Source organism: Nerophis lumbriciformis, linkage group LG21 (assembly GCF_033978685.3).
Source record: "Nerophis lumbriciformis linkage group LG21, RoL_Nlum_v2.1, whole genome shotgun sequence".
Lineage (NCBI taxonomy): Eukaryota > Metazoa > Chordata > Actinopteri > Syngnathiformes > Syngnathidae > Nerophis > Nerophis lumbriciformis.
This window is the reverse complement of record NC_084568.2, coordinates 3,947,482-3,970,000: the sequence shown is the minus strand read 5'-3', so window position 1 is coordinate 3,970,000 and position 22,519 is coordinate 3,947,482. Positions and strand designations below refer to the sequence as shown.

At 30.4% G+C, this 22,519-nt stretch overlaps 1 protein-coding gene across 3 annotated transcripts in view; it reads left to right on the top strand.

Annotated features, from left to right (window-relative positions):
* The window catches only part of tfpi2 (tissue factor pathway inhibitor 2), a 25,492-nt gene extending 4,709 nt beyond the window's left edge, over window positions 1–20,783 (top strand). The window contains exons 2-5 of one of the 3 annotated variants that reach the window (XM_061983205.1): window positions 7,574–7,744; window positions 12,101–12,280; window positions 20,261–20,434; window positions 20,516–20,783. In XM_061983205.1, coding sequence (XP_061839189.1) covers window positions 7,574–7,744; window positions 12,101–12,280; window positions 20,261–20,434; window positions 20,516–20,631 — 641 coding nt within the window. In that variant the 3' untranslated portion in view covers window positions 20,632–20,783. Of the gene's footprint in view, window positions 1–7,494; window positions 7,745–12,100; window positions 12,281–20,260; window positions 20,447–20,515 lie in introns of those variants that run through there. The other 2 variants (XM_061983204.1, XM_061983206.1) reach the window with 2 other exon arrangements.
* The last annotated feature ends 1,736 nt before the right edge of the window (window positions 20,784–22,519 follow it).

Sequence of the window (22,519 nt, the reverse complement as noted above, 5' to 3'; positions counted from 1 at the left end):
TCTTTTTACTATTATTTTCTTCAATACACTGTAGCACTTTGAGGTTGTTTGCTCAATGTGAAGTGCTTTTTACAAATAAAATCTATTATTATTATTTTAATGTTATTATTAATAATATACCAAGTCATACTGTTTTAATGTCATTATTAATAATATACCAAGTCATACTGTTTTAATGTCATTATTAATAATATACCAAGTCATACTGCTTTAATGTCCTTATTAATAATATACCAAGTCATACTGTTTTAATGTCCTTATTAATAATATACCAAGTCATACTGTTTTAATGTCCTTATTAATAATATACCAAGTCACACTGCTTTAATGTCATTATTAATAATATACCAAGTCATACTGCTTTCTGCTCCGCCGCTCCCAGTCTGTGGAATGCTCTCCCTGACCACCTGAGGGCACCACAGACTGTGGATGCTTTAAAAAAAAGGCTTAAAACCCCTTCTTTAAAAAAAAAAAAAAAAAAAAGAAGCATTTTTATAGATGTATGCACACTAGTTCTCGCTATTAGACTGTTCTAGTTTTTATTTATTTGTATTTTTTATAATTATCTTTTTATTATTATTTTTTTTTTCAATACACTGTAGCACTTTGGGGTTGTTTGTTCAATGTAAAGTGCTTTTTACAATAAAATCTATTATTACTATTATTATTTTAATGTCATTATTAATAATATACAAAGTCATACTGTTTTAATGTCATTATTAATAATATACCAAGTCATACTGCTTTCTGCTCCGCCGCTCCCAGTCTGTGGAATGCTCTCCCTGACCACCTGAGGGCACCACAGACTGTGGATGCTTTTAAAAAAGACTTAAAAACCCTTCTTTAAAAAAAAAAAAAAAAAAAAAAGCATTTTTATAGATATATGCACACTAGTTCTAGCTATTAGACTGTTCTAGTTTTTATTTATTTGTATTTTTTATAATTATCTTTTTATTATTATTTTTTTCAATACACTGTAGCACTTTGAGGTTGTTTGCTGAATGTAAAGTGCTTTTTACAAATAAAATCTATTATTACTATTATTATTTTAATGTCATTATTAATAATATACCAAGTCATACTGCTTTAATGTCATTATTAATAATATACCAAGTCATACTGCTTTAATGTCATTATTTATAATATACCAAGTCATACGGCTTTAATGTCATTATTAATAATATACCAAGTCATACTGCTTTAATGTCATTATTAATAATATACCAAGTCATACTGCTTTAATGTCATTATTAATAATATACCAAGTCATACTGCTTTAATGTCATTATTAATAATATACCAAGTCATACTGTTTTAATGTCATTATTAATAATATACCAAGTCATACTGCTTTAATGTCATTATTAATAATATACCAAGTCATACTGCTTTAATGTCATTATTAATAATATACCAAGTCATACTGCTTTAATGTCATTATTAATAATATACCAAGTCATACTGCTTTAATGTCATTATTAATAATATACCAAGTCATACTGCTTTCTGCTCCGCCGAACCCAGTCTGTGGAATGCTCTCCCTGACCACCTGAGGGCACCACAGACTGTGGATGCTTTAAAAAAGGCTTAAAACCCCTTCTTTTCTTTTTTTTTTTTTTTAAAAAGCATTTTTATAGATATATGCATACTAGTTCTCGCTATTAGACTTTTCTAGTTTTTATTTATTTATTTTTTTTAATTATCTTTTTATTTTTTTTATTTTTTTCAATACACTGTAGCACTTTGAGGTTGTTTGCTCAATGTAAAGTGCTTTTTACAAATAAAATCTATTATTACTATTATTATTTTAATGTCATTATTAATAATATACCAAGTCATACTGCTTTAATGTCATTATTAATAATATACCAAGTCATACTGCTTTAATGTCTTTATTAATAATATACCAAGTCATACGGCTTTAATGTCATTATTAATAATATACCAAGTCATACTGCTTTAATGTCATTATTAATAATATACCAAGTCATACTGCTTTAATGTCTTTATTAATAATATACCAAGTCATACTGCTTTAATGTCATTATTAATAATATACCAAGTCATACTGCTTTCTGCTCCGCCGCTCCCAGTCTGTGGAATGCTCTCCCTGACCACCTGAGGGCACCACAGACTGTGGATGCTTTAAAAAAGACTTAAAAACCCTTCTTTTTAAAAAAGAAAAAGAAGAAGCATTTTTATAGATGTATGCACACTAGTTCTCGCTATTAGACTGTTCTAGTTTTTATTTATTTTTATTTTTTATAATTATCTTTTTATTATTATTTTTTTTTTCAATACACTGTAGCACTTTGGGGTTGTTTGTTCAATGTAAAGTGCTTTGTTACAAATAAAATCTATTATTACTATTATTATTTTAACGTCATTATTAATAATATACAAGTCATACTGCTTTAATGTCATTATTAATAATATACCAAGTCATACTGCTTTAATGTCATTATTAATAATATACCAAGTCATACTGCTTTAATGTCATTATTAATAATATACCAAGTCATACTGTTTTAATGTCATTATTAATAATATACCAAGTCATACTGCTTTAATGTCATTATTAATAATATACCAAGTCATACTGCTTTCTGCTCCGCCGCTCCCAGTCTGTGGAATGCTCTCCCTGACCACCTGAGGGCACCACAGACTGTGGATGCTTTAAAAAAAAGCTTAAAACCCCTTCTTTTTTTTAAAAAAAGCATTTTTATAGATATATGCATACTAGTTCTAGCTATTACTGTTCTAGTTTTTTTTTTTTAATGATCTTTTATTATTATTTTCAATACACTGTAGCACTTTGAGGTTGTTTGCTCAATGTAAAGTGCTTTTTACAAATAAAATCTAGTATTATTATTATTATTATTTTAATGTCATTATTAATAATATACCAATGCTTGAATGTCGTTATTATAATATACCAAGTCATACTGCTTTAATGTCATTATTAATAATATACCAAGTCATACTGCTTTAATGTCATTATTAATAATATACCAAGTCATACTGCTTTAATGTCATTATTAATAATATACCAAGTCATACTGCTTTAATGTCATTATTAATAATATACCAAGTCATACTGCTTTAATGTCATTATTAATAATATACCAAGTCATACTGCTTTAATGTCATTATTAATAATATACCAATGCTTGAATGTCATTATTATAATATACCAAGTCATACTGTTTTAATGTCATTATTAATAATATACCAAGTCATACTGCTTTCTGCTCCGCCGCTCCCAGTCTGTGGAACGCTCTCCCTGACCACCTGAGGGCACCACAGACTGAGGATGCTTTAAAAAAGGCTTAAAACCCCTTCTTTTTTTTTTTTTTTAAAAAAAAAAAAAAAAGCATTTTTATAGATACATGCATACTAGTTCTAGCTATTAGACTGTTCTAGTTTTTTTTTTTTTTTTTTTTTTTTTAAATTATCTTTTTACTATTATTTTCTTCAATACACTGTAGCACTTTGAGGTTGTTTGCTCAATGTGAAGTGCTTTTTACAAATAAAATCTATTATTATTATTTTAATGTTATTATTAATAATATACCAAGTCATACTGTTTTAATGTCATTATTAATAATATACCAAGTCATACTGTTTTAATGTCATTATTAATAATATACCAAGTCATACTGCTTTAATGTCCTTATTAATAATATACCAAGTCATACTGTTTTAATGTCCTTATTAATAATATACCAAGTCATACTGTTTTAATGTCCTTATTAATAATATACCAAGTCACACTGCTTTAATGTCATTATTAATAATATACCAAGTCATACTGCTTTCTGCTCCGCCGCTCCCAGTCTGTGGAATGCTCTCCCTGACCACCTGAGGGCACCACAGACTGTGGATGCTTTAAAAAAAAGGCTTAAAACCCCTTCTTTAAAAAAAAAAAAAAAAAAAAGAAGCATTTTTATAGATGTATGCACACTAGTTCTCGCTATTAGACTGTTCTAGTTTTTATTTATTTGTATTTTTTATAATTATCTTTTTATTATTATTTTTTTTTTCAATACACTGTAGCACTTTGGGGTTGTTTGTTCAATGTAAAGTGCTTTTTACAATAAAATCTATTATTACTATTATTATTTTAATGTCATTATTAATAATATACAAAGTCATACTGTTTTAATGTCATTATTAATAATATACCAAGTCATACTGCTTTCTGCTCCGCCGCTCCCAGTCTGTGGAATGCTCTCCCTGACCACCTGAGGGCACCACAGACTGTGGATGCTTTTAAAAAAGACTTAAAAACCCTTCTTTAAAAAAAAAAAAAAAAAAAAAAGCATTTTTATAGATATATGCACACTAGTTCTAGCTATTAGACTGTTCTAGTTTTTATTTATTTGTATTTTTTATAATTATCTTTTTATTATTATTTTTTTCAATACACTGTAGCACTTTGAGGTTGTTTGCTGAATGTAAAGTGCTTTTTACAAATAAAATCTATTATTACTATTATTATTTTAATGTCATTATTAATAATATACCAAGTCATACTGCTTTAATGTCATTATTAATAATATACCAAGTCATACTGCTTTAATGTCATTATTTATAATATACCAAGTCATACGGCTTTAATGTCATTATTAATAATATACCAAGTCATACTGCTTTAATGTCATTATTAATAATATACCAAGTCATACTGCTTTAATGTCATTATTAATAATATACCAAGTCATACTGCTTTAATGTCATTATTAATAATATACCAAGTCATACTGTTTTAATGTCATTATTAATAATATACCAAGTCATACTGCTTTAATGTCATTATTAATAATATACCAAGTCATACTGCTTTAATGTCATTATTAATAATATACCAAGTCATACTGCTTTAATGTCATTATTAATAATATACCAAGTCATACTGCTTTAATGTCATTATTAATAATATACCAAGTCATACTGCTTTCTGCTCCGCCGAACCCAGTCTGTGGAATGCTCTCCCTGACCACCTGAGGGCACCACAGACTGTGGATGCTTTAAAAAAGGCTTAAAACCCCTTCTTTTCTTTTTTTTTTTTTTTAAAAAGCATTTTTATAGATATATGCATACTAGTTCTCGCTATTAGACTTTTCTAGTTTTTATTTATTTATTTTTTTTAATTATCTTTTTATTTTTTTTATTTTTTTCAATACACTGTAGCACTTTGAGGTTGTTTGCTCAATGTAAAGTGCTTTTTACAAATAAAATCTATTATTACTATTATTATTTTAATGTCATTATTAATAATATACCAAGTCATACTGCTTTAATGTCATTATTAATAATATACCAAGTCATACTGCTTTAATGTCTTTATTAATAATATACCAAGTCATACGGCTTTAATGTCATTATTAATAATATACCAAGTCATACTGCTTTAATGTCATTATTAATAATATACCAAGTCATACTGCTTTAATGTCATTATTAATAATATACCAAGTCATACTGCTTTCTGCTCCGCCGCTCCCAGTCCGTGGAATGCTCTCCCTGACCACCTGAGGGCACCACAGACTGTGGATGCTTTAAAAAAGGCTTAAAACCCCTTCTTTTCTTTTTTTTTTTTTTTTAAAAAAAAAGCATTTTTATAGATACATACATGCATACTAGTTCTAGCTATTAGACTGTTCTAGTTTTTTTTTTTTAATTATCTTTTATTATTATTTTCAATACACTGTAGCACTTTGAGGTTGTTTGCTCAATGTGAAGTGCTTTTTACAAATAAAATCTATTAGTATTATTATTATTATTTTAATGTCATTATTAATAATATACCAATGCTTGAATGTCGTTATTATAATATACCAAGTCATACTACTTTAATGTCATTATTTATAATATACCAAGTCATACTGCTTTAATGTCATTATTAATAATATACCAAGTCATACTGCTTTAATGTCATTATTTATAATATACCAAGTCATACTGTTTTAATGTCATTATTTATAATATACCAAGTCATACTGCTTTAATGTCATTATTTATAATATACCAAGTCATACTGTTTTAATGTCATTATTAATAATATACCAAGTCATACTGCTTTAATGTCATTATTTATAATATACCAAGTCATACTGCTTTCTGCTCCGCCGCTCCCAGTCTGTGGAATGCTCTCCCTGACCACCTGAGGGCACCACAGACTGTGGATGCTTTAAAAAAAGCTTAAAACCCCTTCTTTAAAAAAAAAAAGCAAAAAAAAAAAAGCATTTTTATAGATATATGCATACTAGTTCTAGCTATTAGACTGTTCTAGTTTTTATCTATTTGTATTTTTTATAATTATCTTTTTTATTATTATTATTTTTTTCAATACACTGTAGCACTTTGGGGTTGTTTGTTCAATGTAAAGTGCTTTTTACAAATAAAATCTAATATTATTATTATTATTTTAATGTCATTATTAATAATATACCAAGTCATACTGCTTTAATGACATTATTAATAATATACCAAGTCATACTGCTTTAATGTCATTATTAATAATATACCAAGTCATACTGTTTTAATGTCATTATTAATAATATACCAAGTCATACTGCTTTAATGTCATTATTAATAATATACCAAGTCATACTGCTTTCTGCTCCGCCGCTCCCAGTCTGTGGAATGCTCTCCCTGACCACCTGAGGGCACCACAGACTGTGGATGCTTTTAAAAAAGGCTTAAAACCCCTTCTTTTTTCTCTTTTAAAAAAAAAAAAAAAAAAAAGCATTTTTATAGATGTATGTATAGATGATTAGACTGTTCTAGTTTTTATTTATTTATATTTTTTATAATTATCTTTCTAGCTATTAGACTGTTCTAGTTTTTATTTGTTTTTGGGTTTTTTTAAATTATCTTTTTACTATTATTATTTTCTTCAATACACTGTAGCACTTTGAGGTTGTTTGCTCAATGTAAAGTGCTTTTTACAAATAAAATCTATTATTACTATTATTATTTTAATGTCATTATTAATAATATACCAAGTCATACGGCTTTAATGTCATTATTAATAATATACCAAGTCATACTGCTTTCTGCTCCGCCGAACCCAGTCTGTGGAATGCTCTCCCTGACCACCTGAGGGCACCACAGACTGTGGATGCTTTAAAAAAAAGCTTAAAACCCCTTCTTTTTTTTCTTTTTTAAAAAAAAAGCATTTTTATAGATATATGCATACTAGTTCTAGCTATTAGACTGTTCTAGTTTTTTTTTTTTTTAATTATCTTTTATTATTATTTTCAATACACTGTAGCACTTTGAGGTTGTTTGCTCAATGTAAAGTGCTTTTTACAAATAAAATCTAGTATTATTATTATTATTTTAATGTCATTATTAATAATATACCAATGCTTGAATGTCGTTATTATAATATACCAAGTCATAATGCTTTAATGTCATTATTAATAATATACCAAGTCATACTACTTTAATGTCATTATTTATAATATACCAAGTCATACTGCTTTAATGCCATTATTAATAATATACCAAGTTGTGCTGCCCTGCTTTAATGCCATTATTTACCTTTTTTGCGTGTTGCCTTCAGGTGCGTGCCTCCTGCAAGCGGACGAAGGGCCGTGCAGAGCCGACATCCAGCGTTATTACTACAACACCCTCAGTCAGAAGTGTGAGGTCTTCTACTACGGGGGTTGCCGGGGCAACGCCAACAACTTCAGGACGTATCAGGAGTGCCAGAAAACTTGCTTCAGGATACCGAGTAAGTTGGAGTTTGAGTATTATTCCGATACCTAATTTAAAAAAATCTGTTTAAAAAAAAAAAAAAAGTGTAAATCTATTTTTTAGCGTGTATACGTCAGCTTTTTGTAACCTGCTTTGAAAAGGTGTAATCATTTTCATAGCACATAATATATTGCCAGAATCGAAATGAATCGGGAATTGATTCTGAATGGAAATTGAATCGTAGCTCATTTTAACGATGAAGTGACAATTATTAACAAATTATTTTAATGAGTCCAATTTTATCTAATTAATTAATTATTGACATTGTCAATCAAAACTGAAAATGACTACTTGTAAAGGCTGAATGTTTCATACTAGTGGACATTTTATTTGACTAGGGGTGTCCAAAGTGTGGCCCCGGGGGACATTTGTGGCCTCTGGCCTATTCCAAAATAAAACACAATGTAGAACTTAAAATGATACAAGAAAAAAACAGTAGCATACAGCAACTCAGTTCCTGAAATTTTACTCGATTTTATGGGAAAATTTAGTGGCCAGATTTTTACCATTAAAATAATGAAACCGATTTAAAATGTACAGCGTTTCATCGTCAAAAACACGATAAAATAACAGCAATAATACCGTAAATTCACTGCCAAATTTCACAATAAAAATAACATTGTTACCAATTTTCAATTTACAGTAATTCAGTTTAAAAACAGTTAAAATTTTAGGGCAAAATGCCTTTTTTTTTTAAAAAGAAAATTTAAAATTGTAAATGCTATATGCCATTTAATTTGACTGGGGGGTGTCCAAAGTGTGGCCCCGGGGGACATTTGTGGCACGCAACTTTTTTGTTATTGTCCTCTGGCCTATTCCAAAGTAAAAAAACAATAAAAAATATAATAACATAAGATTATAAGAGAAAGAAAATAGTAGCAGACTACACTAACATTACACTGTAAAATAAGTTATTTAATAGATTTTACAATAAACTATTAGTGGCAGCTCAGTTGCTGGAATTTTGCAGTAAAAATAGAAGCGGAACTGTTTTTCTGTTTACAGTAATGCACTGTAAAAATATAAATAAAAAAATAAAAAATACAATAAAATTCAGTAGATTTTATGGGAAAGTCACCAGAATTTTACTGTTAAAATAATGTTACCCATTTTCAATTTACAGTATTTGGGTGTAAAAACCTTACGGTAAAATTAGTTTTACCATAAATTTAACACCAAATTTCACAGCAAAAATAACAATGGTATCAATTTACTGTAATTCGGTTTAAAAAAAACACTGTAATTTTACTGTAAAATGCAATTTATTAAAAAAATCGTAAATACTCGTGGCCACCAAATTTGAGCAGGGGTGTCCAAAATGTGGCCCCAGGGGACATTGGTGGCACCACACTTTTATTTTATTTTAATTAAATTCATACCAAGTATTTTAGTATAAAAACTGTTCATTTTTCTGTAAATTTTCCGCCAAATTTATCAACACATTTGACCAATTTTCAATATACAGCAATTGTTTGAGCAGGGGTGTCCAAAGTGTGGCCCCGGGGACATTGGTGGCACACAACTTTTATTTTATTAGATTTTTTGTCCACTTGCCTATTCCAAAAATAAAACATTATGTAGATGACAAAATTATACGAGAATTTTTTTTTAGTATAACGCATATTCCACTAATACTACACAGTAAAAAAAAGTCAGTAGATTATACAGTAAAATATTTATGGCAGCTCAGTGGCCAGAATCTTACTGTAAAAATTATATTATATGCACTGTGAATTTTTTTTTTTACAGTTTTTACAGGAAAAAACAGCCAGCTTAGCAGTCAGAATTTGACCGTTAAAATAACATTAATACCCATTTTCATTTTATACCAAGTATTTCAGTGTAAAAACTGTTCATTTTACTGTACATTTTCTGCTAATTTTATCGACACATTTGACCAATTTTCAATATAAAGCAATTCCTTTTAAAAACACTCATTTTACCGTAAATTCTAGTTGTTTGAGCAGGGGTGTCCAAAGTGTGGCCCCGGGGACATTGGTGGCACACAACTTTTATTTTATTAGATTTTTTTGTCCTCTGGCCTATTCCAAAAATAAAACATTATGTAGAATGAAATTTAATAAAACTGCAATTTTACCGTAAAATTTGGACATTTGATTTTGTCTGTTTTTTACCGTTTTTTTTCCAGTGAATACTATTATTACACCATTTTTTAATGCATTTTATTAGTAGATTTAAAAAAAATTAAAATGTAAAAAAAATATGGTAAGTTGCAATAGTTCCAGCTCAAAATGTAGTGTATATTACTGTAAATGGAAAAACAGTACTGATGTTTTTATGGTAAAAAAAAAAAAGAAAATTTTTTTTTACTGTAAAATTTACATTTCTTTTAACGTAATTTTAAAAAAAATGCAATTTTAGAGTAACATTTTGGCACCTGAGCTGCCAGTTTGTCTTTTTTACTGTTTTTTTTTGTCAGTGTAAAACGGCACCACAGTTTATTACAGTAAAAAAAAAAGTACTATTTTTTTCATTTAGAGAAAAATGCTGTAAAAACCACAGTAAATTTCGCAATTTGAAACTTTACATTTGTTCTTTTAATGTAAATTTTAAAAAACCTGCAATTTTACTGGCCTATTCCAAAAATAAAACATTATGTAGAATGACAAAATTATACGAGAAAAAAAAAGGTAGTATAAAGCATATTCCACTAATACTACACAGTAAATAAAGTCAGTAGATTATACAGTAAAATATTTATGGCAGCTCAGTGGCCAGAATCTTACTGTAAAAATTATATTATGTGCACTGTGAAAAAAATATTTTTTTAAATTTTGTACAGGAAAAAACAGCCAGCTTAGCAGTCAGAATTTTACCGTTGAAATAAAATTAATACCCATTTTCAATTTATACCAAGTATTTCAGTGTAAAAACTGTTCACTTTACTGTAAATTTTCTGCTAATTTTATCGACACATTTGACCAATTTTCAATATACAGCAATTCCTTTTAAAAACCCTAATTTTACCGTAAATTCTAGTTGTTTGAGCAGGGGTGTCCAAAGTGTGGCCCCGGGGACATTGGTGGCACACAACTTTTATTTTATTAAATTTTTGTCCACTGGCCTATTCCAAAAATAAAACATTATGTAAAATGACAAAATTATACGAGAAAAAAAAAGTAGTATAAAGCACATTCCACTAATACTACACAATAAAAAAAAGTCAGTAGATTATACAGTAAAATATTTATGGCAGCTCAGTGGCCAGAATCTTACTGTAAAAATTATATTATGTGCACTGTGAAAAAAATATTTTTTTAAATTTTGTACAGGAAAAAACAGCCAGCTTAGCAGTCAGAATTTTACCGTTGAAATAAAATTAATACCCATTTTCAATTTATACCAAGTATTTCAGTGTAAAAACTGTTCACTTTACTGTAAATTTTCTGCTAATTTTATCGACACATTTGACCAATTTTCAATATACAGCAATTCCTTTTAAAAACCCTAATTTTACCGTAAATTCTAGTTGTTTGAGCAGGGGTGTCCAAAGTGTGGCCCCGGGGACATTGGTGGCACACAACTTTTATTTTATTAAATTTTTGTCCACTGGCCTATTCCAAAAATAAAACATTATGTAAAATGACAAAATTATACGAGAAAAAAAAAGTAGTATAAAGCACATTCCACTAATACTACACAATAAAAAAAAGTCAGTAGATTATACAGTAAAATATTTATGGTATTTCAGTGGCCAGAATATTACTGTAAAAATTATATTATATGCACTGTGACAAAAATATTTTTACAGTTTTTACAGGAAAAGACAGTCAGAATTTTACTGTTAAAATAACATTGGTACCCATTTTTGATGTATACCAAGTATTTCACTGTAAAAACTGTTCATTTTACTGTAAATTTTCTGCCAAATTTATCAGCACATTTGACCAATTTTCAATTTACAGCAATGGATCAACTGGCTGGAATAAAAAAGACAATATAACATACATCCATAAACGTGGATGCATATAAAAAAGTGCAATATATTTATCTGTAGAGTAACCTATTTATTTATTTATATCTGCACCTTATTGCTTTTTTATCTTGCACTACCATGAGCTAATGCAACAAAATGTTGTTCTTATCTGTGCTGTAAAGTTCAAATTTGAATGACAATAAAAAGGAAGTCTAAGTATAATTCCTTTTAAAAAAACACAAATTTTACCGTAAATTGTAGTTGTTTGAGCAGGCGTGTCCAAATGATTTACTAGTTGTAGGATGTTTTTTTTTAATATATTTTCAATAAGAATAGCGATTTTTTTGCAAAGGTGTACCTAATGTTGTGGCCACACGTCTTTCTCCTTCCAACCAGAGATTCCTCAGATGTGTCGCTTCCCCAAGGAGGAGGGCCCCTGCCGGGCCCTCTTCACCCGCTACTTCTTCAACATGACCAGCATGCAGTGCGAGACTTTTTACTACGGTGGCTGCGAGGGCAACGCCAACCGCTTCTCCGACCTCAGCGCCTGCACCGAGTACTGCAGTCCACGCAAGAGTGAGTGACAACTAACACGACTGGCCGATAAATGCTTTAAAGGCCCAATCACATAATATCTACGGCTTTTCACACACACACAAGTGAATGCAAGGCATACTTGGTCAACAGCCATACAGGTCACACTGAGGGTGGCCGTATAAACAACTTTAACACTGTTACAAATATGCGCCACACTGTGAACCCACACCAAACAAGAATGACAAACACATTTCGCACCGTAACACAACATAAACACAACAGAACAAATACCCAGAAACTACAATATACACCCCTCCTCGACCCCGCCCACCTCAACCTCCTCATGTCCCAAATTCCAAGCTGCTGTTTTGAGTTAAAAAAAAATAATGCACTTTGTGACTTCAATAATAAATATGGCAGTGCCATGTTGGCATTTTTTTCCCCATGACTTTAGTTTTGTTTATTTTTGGAAAAACCTTGTTACATTGTTTAATGCATCCAGCGGGGCATCACAACAAAATTAGGCATAATAATATGTTCATTCCACCACTGTATATATCGGTATCGGTTGATATCTGAATTGGTAATTAAGAGTTGGAAAATATCGGTAGAGATGTCCGATATCAAACAAAAACAAAAATATCAAACATGAAAAAAATTGAAAAAAAAAAAAAAAAAAATTTTTTTTTAGAAAAAATAGAAAAAATGTAAATATATGTATTTTATTTTTATTTGACCCTTTTGAAGTCCTTTCAATCAGATAATGTAAGTTTTGAATGCGTAAAATAAATATTGTTTTGCAACTGTGACATCATTTCAGAAGGCCTTCAAAGGGTTAAAATAAAACAAAAAAAACATGTTTGGGACAAGCGGTAGAAAATGGATGGATGGATGTTTGGTATTTTCTTTTAGGGCTGAAATTATGATAAATCATTACTAATATAGTGAATTAGTTATTTAAGTATGTGCTATCACTGCCATCTAGTGGCTACTTTTTGACTTTAAATCATCTTCAAACCCCAAAAAGGAAAAAACAGTACGTTTTTGAGGGGCGTGTAACATTTTCACACTGAGGGTGGTCGTATAAACAACTTTAACACTGTTACAAATATGCGCCACACTGTGAACCCACACCAAACAAGAATGACAAACACATTTCGGGAGAACATCCGCACCGTAACACAACATAAACACAACAGAACAAATACCCAGAATCCCTTCCAGCACTAACCCTCCCGGAACACTACAATATACACCCCTCCTCAACCTCGCCCACCTCAACCTCCTCATGTCCCAAATTCCAAGCTGCTGTTTTGAGGCATGTTAAAAAAAAATAATGCACTTTGTGACTTCAATAATAAATATGGCAGTGCCATGTTGGCATTTTTTTTCCATGACTTTAGTTTTGTTTATTTTTGAAAAACCTTGTTACATTGTTTAATGCATCCAGCGGGGCATCACAACAAAATTAGGCATAATAATGTGTTCATTCCACCACTGTATATATCGGTATCGCTTGATATCGGAATTGGTAATTAAGAGTTGGAAAATATCGGTAGAGATGTCCGATATCAAACAAAAACAAAAATATCAAAAATGAAATAAAAAATAGAAAAAATAAAAATAATAACAATAAAAAAAATTAAAAAAAAAATAAATTAAAAATAGAAAAAATTTAAATATATATATTTTATTTTTATTTTTTATTTGACCCTTTTGAAGTCCTTTCAATCAGATAATGTAAGTTTTGAATGAGTAAAATAAATATTGTTTTGCAACTGTGACATCATTTCAGAAGGCCTTCAAAGGGTTAAAATAAAACAAAAAAAACATGTTTGGGACAAGCGGTAGAAAATGGATGGATGGATGTTTGGTATTTTCTTTTAGGGCTGAAATTATGATGAATCATTACTAATATAGTGAATTAGTTATTTAAGTATGTGCTATCACTGCCATCTAGTGGCTACTTTTTGACTTTAAATCATCTTCAAACCCCAAAAAGGAAAAAACAGTACGTTTTTGAGGGGCGTGTAACATTTTCACACTGAGGGTGGTCGTATAAACAACTTTAACACTGTTACAAATATGCGTCACGCTGTGAACCCACACCAAACAAGAATGACAAACACATTTCGGGAGAACATCCGCACCGTAACACAACATAAACACAACAGAACAAATACCCAGAAACTACAATATACACCCCTCCTCGACCCCGCCCACCTCAACCTCCTCATGTCCCAAATTCCAAGCTGCTGTTTTGAGGCATGTTAAAAAAAAATAATGCACTTTGTGACTTCAATAATAAATATGGCAGTGCCATGTTGGCATTTTTTTCCCCATGACTTTAGTTTTGTTTATTTTTGAAAAACCTTGTTACATTGTTTAATGCATCCAGCGCGGCATCACAACAAAATTAGGCATAATAATGTGTTCATTCCACCACTGTATATATCGGTATCGCTTGATATCGGAATTGGTAATTAAGAGCTGGAAAATATCGGTAGAGATGTCCGATATCAAACAAAAAAAAAAATATCAAAAATGAAAAAAAAAAAAAAAAAAATTTAAAATAATAAAAAAAAAAAAAAATTAAAAAAATTAAAAATAGAAACATTTTAAATATATATATTTTATTTTTATTTTTTATTTGACCCTTTTGAAGTCCTTTAAATCAGATAATGTAAGTTTTGAATGAGTAAAATAAATATTGTTTTGCAACTGTGACATCATTTCAGAAGGCCTTCAAAGGGTTAAAATAAAACAAAAAAAACATGTTTGGGACAAGCAGTAGAAAATGGATGGATGGATGTTTGGTATTTTCTTTTAGGGCTGAAATTATGATGAATCATTACTAATATAGTGAATTAGTTATTTAAGTATGTGCTATCACTGCCATCAAGTGGCTACTTTTTGACTTTAAATCATCTTCAAACCCCAAAAAGGAAAAAACTGTACGTTTTTGAGGGGCGTGTAACATTTTCACACTGAGGGTGGTCGTATAAACAACTTTAACACTGTTACAAATATGCGCCACACTGTGAACCCACACCAAACAAGAATGACAAACACATTTCGGGAGAACATCCGCACCGTAACACAACATAAACACAACAGAACAAATACCCAGAAACTACAATATACACCCCTCCTCGACCCCGCCCACCTCAACCTCCTCATGTCCCAAATTCCAAGCTGCTGTTTTGAGGCATGTTAAAAAAAAATAATGCACTTTGTGACTTCAATAATAAATATGGCAGTGCCATGTTGGCATTTTTTTCCCCATGACTTTAGTTTTGTTTATTTTTGAAAAACCTTGTTACATTGTTTAATGCATCCAGCGGGGCATCACAACAAAATTAGGCATAATAATGTGTTCATTCCACCACTGTATATATCGGTATCGGTTGATATCGGAATTGGTAATTAAGAGTTGGAAAATATCGGTAGAGATGTCCGATATCAAACAAAAACAAAAATATCAAACATGAAATAAAAAATTAAAAAAATAAAAATAATAACAATAAAAAAAAAATTAAAATTAAAAATAGAAAAAATAGAAAAAATTTAAATATATTTTATTTTTATTTTTTATTTGACCCTTTTGAAGTCCTTTCAATCAGATAATGTAAGTTTTGAATGAGTAAAATAAATATTGTTTTGCAACTGTGACATCATTTCAGAAGGCCTTCAAAGGGTTAAAATAAAACAAAAAAACATGTTTGGGACAAGCGGTAGAGAAATGGATGGATGGATGTTTGGTATTTTCTTTTAGGGCTGAAATTATGATGAATAATTACTAATATAGTGAATTAGTCATGTAAGTATGTGCTATCACTGCCATCTAGTGGCTATTTTTTGACTTTAAATCATCTTCAAACCCCAAAAAGGAAAAAACAGTACGTTTTTGAGGGGCGTGTAAACATTTTCACACTGAGGGTGGTCGTATAAACAACTTTAACACTGTTACAAATATGCGCCACACTGTGAACCCACACCAAACAAGAATGACAAACACATTTCGGGAGAACATACGCACCGTAACACAACATAAACACAACAGAACAAATACCCAGAAACTACAATATACACCCCTCCTCGACCCCGCCCACCTCAACCTCCTCATGTCCCAAATTCCAAGCTGCTGTTTTGAGGCATGTTAAAAAAAAAAAATGCACTTTGTGACTTCAATAATAAATATGGCAGTGCCATGTTGGCATTTTTTTTCCATGACTTTAGTTTTGTTTATTTTTGAAAAACCTTGTTACATTGTTTAATGCATCCAGCGGGGCATCACAACAAAATTAGGCATAATAATGTGTTCATTCCACCACTGTATATATCGGTATCGGTTGATATCGGAATTGGTAATTAAGAGTTGGAAAATATCGGTAGAGATGTCCGATATCAAACAAAAACAAAAATATCAAAAATGAAAAAAAAAAAAAAAAAAAAAAAAGAATTAAAAAAAAATAAAATTAAAAATAGAAAAAATTTAAATATATATATTTTATTTTTATTTTTTATTTGACCCTTTTGAAGTCCTTTCAATCAGATAATGTAAGTTTTGAATGAGTAAAATAAATATTGTTTTGCAACTGTGACATCATTTCAGAAGGCCTTCAAAGGGTTAAAATAAAACAAAAAAACATAGAAAATGGATGGATGGATGTTTGGTATTTTCTTTTAGGGCTGAAATTATGATGAATAATTACTAATATAGTGAATTAGTCATGTAAGTATGTGCTATTACTGCCATCTAGTGGCTACTTTTTGACTTTAAATCATCTTCAAACCCCAAAAAGGAAAAAAAGTAAGTTTTTAAGGGGCGTGTAAACATTTTGGATTAATTGTTTTGTTTAAACTTCAGTCCTAAACAAAAATATCAAACATTAAATGTTTTTGTTTGTTTGTTTTTTTACTCTTTTGAAGCAATTTCGGTTAAAATAATGTAACTTTTTGAATGAGTCCAGTAAATAATGTCCACCACTTGACACCTGTGACTTTACACAAGGCCTTCAAAGGGTTAAAATATGTTTGGTATTTTATTTTAGGGCTGAAGTTGATGGAGAATTTAAAGGAGGAAAAAAAAAAAAAAGTACTAAAAATATGAATCAATAATTTTTATTGGGGCGGTGTGGCTCAGATGGTAGAGGTGCCGTGCCAGCGACTTAAGGGTTCCAGGTTCAATTCCAGCTTGCGCTAACTTAGTCACTGCCGTTGTGTCCTTGGGCAAGACACTTTACCCACCCTTCCACCCACGCTGGTCTAAATGTAGCTTAAAGAAGGAGATCATGTAAAGCTCTCTAGAGAAAAAGCGCTATATAATTCACTTCATTTTGCACGCCCTTTGAAGAATGAAAGGACTTTTATGTCCTGTGTGGTTGGTGGTATCGTGGAATAAGTGCCAGTGTATCGTACAAAGAATTGGACCTTCACATTTTTGAATTTGAACAAAAAAAAACACCATCTAGAAAAAGTATAATGTAGTAATACTACTACATCAAATATGGCCAAAATACAACAAAAATTAGGGGTGCAAATCTTTGGGCACCTATAGATTCAATTCCTGGGGAGACCATTTGATACAGAATTGGTTCTCGATTCGACACAATTATTCAAGCCCATTCTCACCATGTAGATAATAATTAGAATCAGACTTTTTTCAAAACAGGTTACAGTTTAGACAAGCTTCTTTTGCTTGCATGGAGATGGTCTAATTAGGTACAACAAACATAAATACATACACATACATATGTACATACATCTACTCCGTGGCCTAGTGGTTAGAGTGTCCGCCCTGAGATGGGTAGGTTGTGAGTTCAAACCCCGGCCGAGTCATACCAAAGACTATAAAAACGGGAGCCATTACCTCCCTGCTTGGCACTCAGCATCAAGGCTTGGAATTGGGGGTTAAATCACCAAAAATGATTCCCAGGCGTGGCCACCGCTCACTGCTCCCCTCACCAAATGCAGAGATTAATTTCGCCACACCTCGTGTGTGTGTGTGTGTGTGTGTGTGTGTGTGTGTGTGTGTGTGTGTGTGTGTGTGAGACAATCATTGGTACTTTAACTTAACATACATACATATATACCGTATATACATACATATACATATATACATACATACATACACATATACATACAGTATATACATACATACACATATACATACATACTATATATACTTACATACATACTGTATATACATACACATGTAGTGTACATACATACATACATACATACATACATACTGTATATACATATATACATACATACATACTGTATATACACATACACACACATATACATACATACACATATACATACATACTATATATACTTACATACATACTGTATATACATACACATATAGTGTACATACATACATACATACATACATACTGTATATACATATATACATACATACATACTGTATATACACATACACACATACACATATACATACATATATACATATACACATATACATACATACTATATATACTTACATACATACTGTATATACATACACATATAGTGTACATACATACATACATACACATATACATACATACTGTATATACATATATACATACATACATACTGTATATACACATACACACACATACACATATACATACATATATACTGTATATACATACATACTGTATATACATATATACATACATACATATATACATACATGCATACTGTATATACATACACATAAAACGTATACATACATATATACTGTATATACATACACATATACATACATACTGTGTATACATACATATATACTGTATATACATACATACATACACATATACATACATACTGTATATACATAGATACACACATACACACATATATACTGTATATACATACATACATATACATACATACTGTATATACTTACATACATACATACTGTATATACATGCATACATACACACATACATACAGTACATATATACTGTATATACATACATACACATATACATACACTGTATACATACACACTATATACATACATACATACACACATACTGTATATATACATACACATATACGTACATACTGTATATACATATATACATACATACACACTGTATATACTTACATACATACAAACATACACACTGTATAAACTTACATACATACATACTGTATATACATACATACATACATACACCTATACATACACTGTATATACATACATACACATATACATACATACTGTATATACTTACATACATACATACTGTATATACATACATACATACACATATACATATACTGTATATACATACATACATACTGTATATACTGTACATACACATATACATACATACTGTATCAGAATCAGAATCTGTTACGTATGTATGTATACATATATATACATACATACACACTGTATATACTTACATACATACTGTATATACATACATACACATATACATACATACTGTATATACATATATACATACATACATAAACACTGTATATACTTACATACGTACATACTGTATATACATACACACTGTATATACATACATACATATTGTATATACATACATACACACATACATACATATATTTCCTTTAAATAAATTTTTGAAAATGATGAACTGATTTAGAATCAGGATAAATAAGAATTGTGATTCAGATCTGAGTCCATTTTGTTGCTCAACCCTAGAAAAAATGCACTGAAAGAACAAAAAAAAAGTCAGCCTTTGTCCTCTAGGGGTTCCATCGTTGCAGTATAAAACGAGTAAAACATCAATACAGTATTTGTTTTCCGATTTTTGCTGCAATCATGTGCTTTTTGAGGTTAAGGTTTTTAAAAATCCCAAGTTATTGAAAGAAAAAAGCCTAAAAAATATCCTTAAAAGCCCCCCCAAAAAATGCAGCAAATTCTGACATTTTAGGCCAAAACAATCCCAACAAAGTCTGCCAAATCCCGGAGGGAGTGAATATTGTTTGTAAAAAAAAAGATGATGTGATTATTTCCAGGCTTGCCCGTGCTGTGCCTGGGGCCCCTGGACCGAGGCAGGTGCTCCGCCTCCATAGCGCGCTACTACTACAACTCCGCCTCCAGGACGTGCGAGGAGTTCACCTACTCGGGCTGCGGGGGCAGCAGCAACAACTTTGTGTCCAAGCACAGCTGCATGGACGTGTGCGTCAAAGGTGTGACCTTGTGTACGTGGGCAAGGTCAGCCCAAGAAGGTCTGCCAGGCAACTCTTCTGAACTCTCTGCTTGTGTTGCAGGAGGCAGGCGGGCAGAGGCAGGAGGCAGGAAGCAGGAGGCAGGAGGCAGGAGGCAGGCGGGCAGAGGGAAAATACGTCGCTTGAGACGGAATCGGATCACCATCATGCAGGCGTGAACTTGAAAATGGACTGACACTTTTCTTTTCTACACACTTTGATGACCACAACATCTTTTGTTGCATTCTTTTGATACTGTGACTATGTAATATATTATTATTATTATTATTTCACTGTGACTCCTTTTGTATAAATATCTATATTTGATAAACTATATTGTCCTTGCATTTTTGCTTCAAGAAATCCCTGCTAAAATCTAATAAAGCAGAGGTGTCTAAGTGCCTTTCACTGAGGGCCACATGTTGGGCCCCAGAGGGCCGCTTCTAACAGTGAGTACTATTATTACACCATTTTTAAATGCATTTTATTAGCAGATTTTTTTAAAATTAAAATGTAAAAAAAATATGCTAAGTTGCAATAGTTCCAGCTCAAAATGTGGTGTATATTACTGTAAATGGAAAAACTGTACTGCTGTTTGTATGGTTTAAAAAAAAAAAAAAAAAAAAAAAAAAAAAAAAGGCAGCTCAGTTGCCAGAATTTTACTGTAAAATTTACATTTCTTTTATGTAAATTTAAAAAAAATGCAATTTTACAGTAAAATTGACACCTGAGCTGCCAGTTTGTTTTTTTTAACTGTTTTTTCCCCCAATGTATTACTGTAAATGCCAAAACGGCACCACCGTTTATTACAGTAAAAAAAAGTAAAAAAAGTTGCCAGAATTTTACTGTAAAATTTACATTTGTTCTTTTACTGTAAATTTAATAAAACTGCTATTTTACAGTAACATTTTGACACCTGATTTTGTCTGTTTTTTACCGTTTTTTTGTGGGGGTTTTCTCCGGTGAATACTATTATTACACCATTTTTTAATGCATTTTATTAGTAGATTTTTTTAGAACTAAAATGTAAAAAAAATATGGTATGTTGCAATAATTATGGCTCAAAATGTAGTGTATATTACTGTAAATGGAAAAACAGTACTACTGTTTTTAATGGTAAAAAAAAAAGGAAAAAAAAGGCAGCAGTTGCCAGAATTTTACTGTAAAATTTACATTTATTTTAATGTAAATTAAAAAAATGCAATTTTAAAGTAAAATTTTGGCACCTGAGCTGCCAGTTTGTCTTTTTTACTGTTTTTTTTCCAGTGTAAAACGCCACCACAGTTTATTACAGTAAAAAAAAGTACTATTTTTTTTAATTTAGAGAAAAATGCTGTAAAAACCACAGTAAATTTTGCAATTTGAAACTTTACATTTGTTCTTTTAATGTAAATTTAAAAAAAACCTGCAATTTTACTGTAAAATTTTGACACCTGAGCTGCCAGTTTGTTTGTTTTAAACGTTTTTTTTCCCCCATGTATTACTGTAAATGCCAAAACGGCACCACCCTTTATTACAGTAAAAAAATATATAGTTTTTTTTCATTTAGAGGCAGCTCAGTTGCCAGAATTTTACTGTAAAATTTACATTTGTTCTTTTACTGTAAATTAAAAAAAACAAACTGCAATTTTACAGTAACATTTTGACACCTGAACTGCCAGTTAGTTTTTTTTTACCGTTTTTTTCCCCTTATTACACCATTTTTTAATGCATTTTATTGGATTTTTTTAGAACTAAAATGTACAAAAAATATGGTAAGTTGCAATAATTCCACCTCAAAATGTAGTGTATATTACTGTAAATGGAAAAACAGTGCTGATGTTTTTATGGTAAAAAAAAAAAAAAAAAAAAAAGGCAGCTCAGTTGCCAGAATTTTACTGTAAAATGTAGATTTCTTTTAATGTAAATTAAAATAAATGCAATTTTACAGTAAAATTTTAACACCTGAGCTGCCAATTTGTTTTTTTAACCGTTTCCCCCCGATGTATTACTGTAAATGCCAAAACGGCACCACCGTTTATTACAGTTAAAAAAAAATGAAAAAAAGTTGCCAGAATTTTACTGTAA